General features: G+C 36.5%; 1 protein-coding gene across 1 annotated transcript; it reads right to left on the reverse strand.

Moving 5' to 3' along the window:
- Nucleotides 1-1,838: 1,838 nt before the first annotated feature.
- On the reverse strand, nucleotides 1,839-2,225 carry LOC110687557. Its single transcript, XM_021864214.1, has one exon. It carries the CDS (start codon nucleotides 2,223-2,225, stop codon nucleotides 1,839-1,841), a length of 387 nt encoding a protein of 128 aa, XP_021719906.1.
- Between the last annotated feature and the right edge of the window lie 7,618 nt (nucleotides 2,226-9,843).

Here is a 9,843-nt window from a genome sequence, read left to right on the forward strand (position 1 = left end):
GCTGGGGACGGTTGCTTTTGCCAAGTTGGGTGCAAATTTGCACCAACTGCTGAAGGAATTCAAAGACATCTTTGCCTTTAAAGTGGAGGAGATGCCAGGCGTCCACCCGGATCTAATTGTCCACAAACTCGTTGTGGATACAAAAAAGAAGCCGTACATCCGGGCACGTTAGTTCTAACTTTATCGTCGGAGGCAGAACTCCACCCAACTGGAGTTTTCTGTGGTTTTGCAGGTACAAACGGTTGACGCACAACACATTCTTGGAATTGTAACTCTTCCGAGGGACTCCAAAAACCCCGAAACACACCCTACAAATAAATAAAACCTTAATTAATATAAGGTTAACAAATAATCACAATAATTAAATTAAAAACCCCCAACTCTATGTACATGAACCTTTTTAATTATTTTTCATAAACTTGAGTAAAAAATCTGATTTATTTAATTAAAACTGCTCATAATAATTTTTATAAATCCCCCATAATAATAATAATTAATTAAATAAGAGAAGAGAAGAAGAAGAGGTAGAAAACCAAGGAAAAAGGAAGAAGAAAGTGACGGCAAAGGCGTCAGCTGGTGGCTGACGTGGCTGTGGTCTGCGGCAGGTGGCAAGTGGCAGCCGAACGTGGTGGTTGGCGGCAGGTGGCAGCCGGAGGTGGTGGTTGTGGTTGTGGTGTTTGGTGGTGTTGGTGGTTGGTGCAAGAACAAGAGAAAGAGAAGAGAGTTATAGAGAAATTAAGAGAAAATTAGAGAATTTGGTGTGAGTGTTTAGCCATGAATCAATGGGTATTTATAGGTTAGCTCATGCAAGAATTATGGTAGGAGAATGTAGGAAGAATTATGGTAAAAATAATTAAGGAAATTACTTGGAGAAAAGAGCTTAAGAATTATGGAAATTTTAATATTAAGGTGACTAAGAATAATAAAATTAAGAAAAGTATGTTGTCATGAAAGATAATATGGCAAAAAGGACTTTGCTTGGGGAATAATCAAGGATGAAATAAGGTAGGGAAATAAGATGATCAAATATTTAGAAGATGGAAAATAAGAATTGAAGAAAAATAATAGATTTAAGGGAGATAATTAAAAATACAAATTACCAAAATAAAGCTCCTAAAAATCCACCAAGGTAGCCGAAATTTTTGAGCTTCCATAGCTCAAATTTTTGGACACCCTGTGTATTATTTTGCTAGATTTAAGGGATTAAAAATAATTGTGTAAATAATATATATTGTATAAAATAATTAATTAAGAGAATACCAATTATTCACTAAATAAATTAACTAAGAAAATCAGATTTTCCACAGTAGGTAAATCCGAAATCCCTAGCTAATTATTAGGAATTTTTGGATCACTTAATTAAATAATAAAATATAATTTTTGCTTAATTAAAATATCCGAAATATATATAAATAATCCAGTTTTTAAAATAAAATAAATGGATAATAAATCTTATCCAAAATCCAAAAATAATAATTACATTTTAAAATACTTTTGGAGCAAAAATTCAAATATCATTTTGGCTCCAAAATTCAAGTAGTAAAATAAATTACTAAAATACCCTTTTTAGAAAATAATATTTAATTAATTAATTAGAAAATACGGGGTATTACAGTCTACCCCCCTTAAAAGAAGTTTCATCCCGAAACTTAGCCAAAAGAGATAAGAAAATCATTTTAAATTATTGGTTCATGCACATCCTAACTTGATTCAAGACTCCAACCAACTCAAGAAAGACTCAAAATCACTCAAAAATGATTCGAAAAGCAAACGCGCGAAACTCTATCGCCCTCTACCCCCATTAAAAGGAGTTACGCCTCGTAACTCGACCACAAACCTTAGGCAAACAACTCTGGGTAACGTTTCCTCATATCCGCCTCAGCTTCCCATGTAGCCTCCTCAGTTTTCTGATTCGACCACAACACTTTCACATTACCCACATCCTTATTTCTTGTACTTCTCACTTTAGTATCCAGAATCCTTACTGGTCTTTCCTCATAGGTCAAATTCTCATCCATCTCGATGGTTTCTGGTTGCAACACATGTGTTACATCAGGTATATACTTTTGAATTTGACTCACGTGGAACACATTGTGAACCCTTTCCAGCTCATTTGGCAAATCCAACTTATATGCCACTTTTCCCATTTTCTGGATAATCTCATATGGCCCTGTGTACTTTGGGCTCAACTTTCCCTTCTTTCCAAACCTCATTACACCTTTCATGGGTGAAATTTTCAACAAAACTTTCTCTCCTACTTCATATTCCTCTTCCCTCCTTTTCAAATCAGCATAACTTTTCTGTCTGTCTTAGGCTGCACGCTTTTATCTTCTCTTGGATCAGATTCACTTGTTTCACCATATTTTCAACCATCTCAGGCCCAATTACCATTGTCTCACTTACATCATTCCAACAAACCAGGCTTCTACACTTCCGACCATACAAAGCCTCAAATGGTGTCATTCCAATGCTTGCATGATAGCTGTTGTTGTAAGAAAACTCTATCAAATCCAAGTGGTCTTCCCAAGACCCTTGATACTCCATCACACAAGCTCTCAACATATCCTCCAATGTCTGAATTGTTCTTTCCGTCTGACCGTAGTCCAACGCCTTTTGCAAACTTTGCCAAAAATTAGACGGGAATCTTGAATCTCTATCCGAAATGATATCTGTGGGTACCCCATGGTACTTCACCACAAACTTCACATAATCTCTTCCCAACTAATCCATAGTCCAAGTACTTCTCATGGGTATAAATGCTGCTGACTTCATGAACCTATCCACTATTACCCAAATAGTGCCATTCCCTGCCTTAGTCTTAGGCAATGCTCCAACAAAATCCATAGAAATCGAATCCCACTTGCACTTGGGAACGTCCAAGGATTGGACCTTTCCTTGAGGCCTACGATGTTCAATATTCACTTTCTGACATGTCAAAAACTTGGCCACAAATTCAGCTACTTCTCTTTTCATATTGGCCACCAAAAAGTCTTCTTCATATCCTTATACAACTTATCCCCTTCAAGATGCATTGAATAAGGAGAATTATGGGCTTCTTCCATCAATATTTGCTTCAAATCTCCTCGACTCTACAGTACACACCATCTTCCTTTAAAACGAATACTCCCTTCATCACCAATGGTGAAATCCAACACCTAACCTTCATCGATCTTTTTCTTTATCGCCTTCAACTTCTCATCTTCCAATTGACTCTCCCATATCTCATCATAAATGGGTGGTTGAATCACCAAAGCATTCAACATCCTAGCCACTTCTCTATGTTCCATCACTTCCAAAATCAACTTCTGAAATTCCACACACAGCTGGTCTGGTACTACCATCACATTCATTATTGAATGTTCAGACTTCCTGCTCAAAGCATCTGACACCACATTAGCTTTTCCTTCATGATATTGAATATCCAACGTATAATCCTTAGAAACTCCAACCATCTTCTCTGCCTCCTATTCAAATGCTTTTGGGTGAAGATGTACTTCAAACTCTTATGATCCGTGAAAATCCTACAAGTCACCCCATACAAATAATGCCTCCAAATCTTCAAAGCAAACACTATTGCAGCTAACTCCAAATCATGGGTTGGGTAATTCCCTTCGTGAGGTTTCAACTACCTTGAAGCATACGCAATCACCCTTCGACTTTGCATCAAAACACATCCCAGTCCAAACCTCGATGCATCACTATACACTTCATATAGATCACTTCCATTCGGCAAAGCCATCACAGGTGTTGTGGTTAACTTTTCTTTCAAGGTCTTAAATGCCTCTTCACACTCTTGAGTCCATGAGAACTTATGCTCCTTTTTCATCAAACTTGTCATAGGCTTCGCAATTCTTGAAAAATCCTTCACAAACCTTCTGTAATAGCCTATCAAACCCAAGAAACTTCTCACATCCGACACATTCTTTGGGGTTGGCAAATCACTGACAGCTCGAATCTTGCTTGGGTCCACTAAGACTTCTTCCATGGAAATCACGTGGCCCAAAAATACTACTTTTTCCAACCAAAATTCACACTTTGACAACTTAGCATACAACTGGTGCTCCCTCAAACATGACAACAATTGTCTCAAATGCTCCTTATGCTCCTCTTCATCCTTTGAATACATCAAGATATCATCGATAAATACCATTACAAACTTGTCCAAGTATGGACTGAAAATCCTATGCATCAAATCCATGAACACTGCTGGTGCATTAGTCAATCCCAACGATATGACTGTGAACTCATAATGACCATAACGGGTCCTATAAGCACTATTTGCAATATCTTGCTCCGCAATTCTCAACTGGTGATAACCTGATCTCAAGTCTATCTTTGAAAACACTCCATCCCCTTTTAACTGGTCAAACAAATCATCGATCCTTGGTAATGGATACTTATTCTTCACTGTCACCTTATTCAACTCTCGATAGGTGATAGGTCGTCGTCGAGCCTACCAAAGATAATAACTCCTATCTTGGTCTCACTAACAATAGTAAGGGTAAGAAAGGGTCGAACCCAAGAGAGGCGTTGAATCAACCACCAAGTACTATCGTTTAAATAAGCTAAATGAATTCTAAATTGGGTTGGTTTTGAGTAACTTCTTCTAATTCAATTCAACTAAAGCTAAGAGGAGATTAACAATATTATGAGGAATCTAAGGCTTGGGTTATACCACTCAATTTCATCACAAATCACAATTAGCATGCAACAATCAAGGTAAATTAATGGGATAAATTAGGGGAAGTCATCTAAAGCACCCAACTACTCTCTCAAGCTAGAGGGATTACTTGAATCATGAATACAACCTACTCTCGTGGTCACATAGCATAAAACAAGTGTTAAAGCATAATCACGATGACATAAACATTCCCTTGACCGGTAATCCCTATTATCATGGCATTTCGGGTCAATCAAGCATAAGGGAGCTAACTCAAGTTCATCTCTCGATCCTTCGTTGAGAAAGCTTGGATAATAGTTCTAGCAATGGCCATATACAAGAACTAAGCAATTAAACCACTTAAGCTCAACTAATTAACATCCCACAACAACCAAATTAGCACATGCAACAAGTAATTAGTGACTACATTGAGGGTTTTACCCAAACCCTAGAATTTAGACTACTCACAATCCATGGAGGTTAAAGCAATTAGAGGTTTCAAGCAATTCATGAACAAGTTCAAACTAAGGATTAAGCTAATTAACAATCTAAGCATGCAAGAATTAAGCAAGTAATCAACAACAAAGTAAAAAGAAGTAGAAAAGATGAGTAAGAAATGGTTACTATGAAGCTTCAAAGTGAGAAACAATGGTGGATTTTGTCTTCTACAATGATTGAATTTGAATGCTTCCAAGCTAATAATTGAGAACTAACTAATGATTTGAGAATTTAATGTTCTAAGATTACAAACTAAGAGGAAAGCTCTAAAAAACTGCATCCCCGTACAAATGAGCTCTAAAGGGGTATTTATATGACCCCCAAATAAAAAGAACGGAGAAAACAAGGAAGGAGTTCGACTGCAGGTCTGCACGGACGTGCCAGATTTGGCACGAACGTGCAAGGCTAAGCACGGTCGTGCCAAGTTTGGCACGGTCGTGCAGGAGGGCCAAAATGGAGGCAGAAGCTTCTGCCAAGGTCTGCACGGACGTGCAACTTTTGGCACGGACGTGCAGACTTGCACGGACGTGCTATCATCTTGCATGTCCGTGTAGGATGCCCTGCCTAGACTACTTAACTTTGGGAAGCTGTAACTTCTACGTTTCTTGTCGGAAATGGACTTGTGACCAGTCGTTGGAAAGCTCTTGAGACGAACTTTAATCTCCAATTTGAATCGCTTCAAAAGGTTGAGAAGATCAAAAGTTATGGTTGGTTGAAGTTGACGCTTATGCAAACGACCTTTCAAGGTTCTCCAAAAGCTTTTCATTTCCCTTTAAGGCATTCCTCCTTCTTCCTCCATGGCTCTATCAACCAAGCTTGCCCTTATCCTTGCTCACTCATGCTTGATCATTTCCATAGTGCTAAAAATAGCTACATTACATCAAAAACACAAACAACCGGTGAAGCATGGATGGTACAAAATTTGCATAAAAATAGGATAAAAAATGAACTTTGATGTCGATTAATAACGAAAACAAGGTTCAAAAGTACCCTAAAATCATGCCAAATAACAAGTTATCAATAGGCAATACACAACCTCATACTTCCATCCTTTTTATTTACAAACAACACTGGAGCTCCCCAAGGCGAGGAACTAGGTCAAATGTAACCTTTCTCCAACAGATCATCCAACTGAGTCTTCAACTCTTTCGTCTCAGCTGGAGCCATCCTATATGGAGCTTTAGAAATAGGTCTAGTACCAGGCACTAGGTTGATAGTGAACTCAACATCCCTCACTGGTGGCATACCAGGAATCTCATCTGGAAACACATCCGGAAACTCCTCTACAACCGGAATACTTCCATCACCCTTCTTTTCCTCACTTTCAATTTCTTGAACACTACACAAAAACAGAGGACAACCCTTCTTAACCAGCTTCTGTAGTTGCATTGCAGAAATAATTCTCAACCCTGAACTTTTCCCTTCCTTTTTATACACCACTTTAACCTTACTTGGGTTAGTCAAAGTAACCTTTTTAGTTGCACAATCAATCTTTACTTCATACCTTCTCAACAAATCCATACCTAAAATTACATCAAGATCCTTCAAAACAAACTCGATCAAATCCGACATAAATTCTACCCCAAAAATGGAAATAGGTACACTCATAAATAACTTGGAACAACTCCTCACTTCCCTAGATCTAGAGAAATTGACTCAGGACTTTTTAACCCGAGACTTCCAACTACTCTCTTAGAAATAAAAGAATGAGACGCCACTGAATCAAACAAAACTTTCACAGGCAAAGAACTTATAAGGAAAACATCAATTATCACATCATTAGCAATTTCAGCCTCACGGCTGTTCATCACGAACACACGACTCTTCGGACGTCACCATGCCTAAAAGCATGATCACAGTGGGGCTCAAATTTGATGTTTGAAATATTCCTCACATTCAGCCTCAACTTTGAATGAACACATATGAGCATATTTATAGTACACCCAAATAATTCTTTTCGTAAAAGATAAGTTTTATCAAAAGATATATTTAATAGATAGTTTCTAAATATAAGTTTTCCAAAAATATATATTTTTGTTAAGAATAAATTCTGTCAATAATAATAAGATATATACTTTCCATAAAATAAGATTTTATTCAAAGCTTATCTTTTAGTTAAAATACTTTCCAAATAAACTTATCTTTTTCCAAAAGGGATTTATTAGAAAATAAATATCTTTATTCAGTAAAACCAAATCCTTAAAAGATATGCACGTATTAGGCAAATATATATATCATTAAAATCGACCTTTAAAGACATGCATACTTAAGTTGCTATTAGGTTCCGGAACTCTAACAGTCTCTGAGTTCCTGACAGGTGAGTAACTCTAATTTCATTGACTGTCTGGAGTTCACCTTGGTTTTATAGACTTGTTCCAGACTGAATTTTATGTCAAACATACTTACATGAATCTTAGACCAATCGATATACTTCAATTTCTTCGTCTTCATGTTGTTTCTCTGAAACTATTGTTCTGGAACCTTATAGACTTTATGTATTCTGTATCTTGGGGCAACGTTCCATTTCTGGAACTGCAGGCCAAGTTGCCAATTGGAACTTGTTGTCACTCTTGTTCGTTCCTTATTGGAACTCGCAGACCAAGTTCCTTTCTAAAACTTGCAGTCACTCTTCTTCATTCCTTGCTGGATTTCGCAGACCAGGTTCCTTTCTGAAACTTGCTATCACTTGCACTCCTGTTAGGGAGCTTTCCGCCGTGTACCTATTAGGGAACACTTCATGAACCTGTTAGGGTTCATGCTTTGGCTCTCGTGGGAAAGCCTGCCGAAAGTTCCTTCTAGATCTCTTTTGAGAATACCTTTAGGTTCCTTCGTGGTTTGGTTCTTGTAGGAGAACCTGCTTTAGGTCCATTTATTCTCTCTTGTTCCTCTTGAAGGGTTCTATGTTCAAACCCATTGACTTCACCTAAGTCAGTTCCTGTCTTTACATAAACACTTAAGAGAACATTAGATTGAAGTTTGTTTGTCATAAACAAACTTCAAGTGAGAGAACTAATTAAACATAAAGCCTGTGTAAATACTCCTACACATATACGACTTATGTATACATAGGTTACTTACCTCATGAAGCTAACATATGTAAACACCTATTTACATAGTTACCTTCATGTGTTCCTTAGCCATCATCAAGCTTGTCAACCATAACTCATCATTGTTCTTGTTCCTTTTATTGTTTATCATATATTGCTCAAGTTCCTTATATATATATATATATATATATATATATATACATGTATCTTGTTCCTAGCATAACTTGTCCTTTCTATGCACAACTAACAAACACATTAGATAGATAATCATCATTAGTTTACAATCATTAAAACCTAATTACTCAACAATTTCCCCCTTTTTCATGATGACAAACTAATGATGCTTATCACACATTAATAAATATATCTTCGTACATTTATTCGCCCTTAGTTCTTCAAGGAAATAACATAATATCAAGTTAGGAACATACAAAGGAACTTCACATAGTAAGGAACTAGCAATATACATCATTGTCATTATGTACACTATTCAAGACCATAATACAGATATAAGAACTTTAGACTTAACTACTGCATACCATAAGCATCATATATATTCTTCCCCCTTTTGTCATTATCAAAAAGGGTATTGGTCCACACGTTTGTTTTTCATAAATTACACACACGTAAAGTCATATATCACACTTAGCACCATAATAAATATACAGACAATGGTTAAGCACTTGTTCTTCCTAAAAGCCTCAAGGTACTCATTTTCAAACAAGAATGATGGTTCCACACTAGATTCCAACTCACAATCCAAATGCTTAACTTCAAAACCCTTAATTGAACTTGAAAAATAAGAATTTAAAAATCAAGTAAAGATTAGGGCTAAAAGTTAGAAATTGATTGCATGAATAGGCAAATGGAAACACAAGCTCAAAGGATGAAGAAAGAGGCATATGGAACAAAATAGGTAGAGGGAACATAAAGTGGAATTTGTGCTCTTCGTTTATACCTTTTGAGATGAGGTTCGCTGCATTTTTTCATCACCTTATACTCTTGAACCTCCTGCTAACCACAACACATTTTCATCTTGATATTTGATAACCATGTTCCCTTTACTTCAATCATCAATTTTATTTGAGGAACATTCTGCTCACTAGAACTTAATAGATTTCATCTTCATATTCAAGTTTCTTCAACGTTTATTGTTGTTCCTTCACTAACTTACCAAGTATACGAGTACACGATATCAAAGCAGTCAATATTCTTCATATAAAATATTTTATCACCCCCTTTTTTATCCAATTTTTTTTTCTTTTTTTTCGATTTTTTTTTTCGGAGAGGGTGTCATTACAACGATTTTTCATTCCTAGAATAAGAAATTTATATCCATTGAAGATAATACTTCCTCATACACTTGAGTTCCACAACCAGATATGAACCATCTTGATTTCTTTGTTTCTACCTTATTCCCCCTGAGTTCCTTCCCATTCTTCTTCTTTTTCAAATGCTTACTTCTTGCCTTTTCTTCAACTTCCCCCTCAACTTGTATTCACCTTTCTTCATCGAACTAGAAAAAGTGATAAATTTTCAACTTAGAGCACATGGAAAGTGAGAATAAGAAGTAAAAGTGTATGAACGGAAAGAGGAAATTGGGTGAGTAAGAATCTTCGATTTTCTTAAAATATGAAA

This window comes from Chenopodium quinoa, unplaced genomic scaffold (genome assembly GCF_001683475.1).
Source record: "Chenopodium quinoa cultivar QQ74 unplaced genomic scaffold, ASM168347v1, whole genome shotgun sequence".
In the NCBI taxonomy this organism is placed as follows: Eukaryota; Viridiplantae; Streptophyta; class Magnoliopsida; order Caryophyllales; family Amaranthaceae; genus Chenopodium; species Chenopodium quinoa.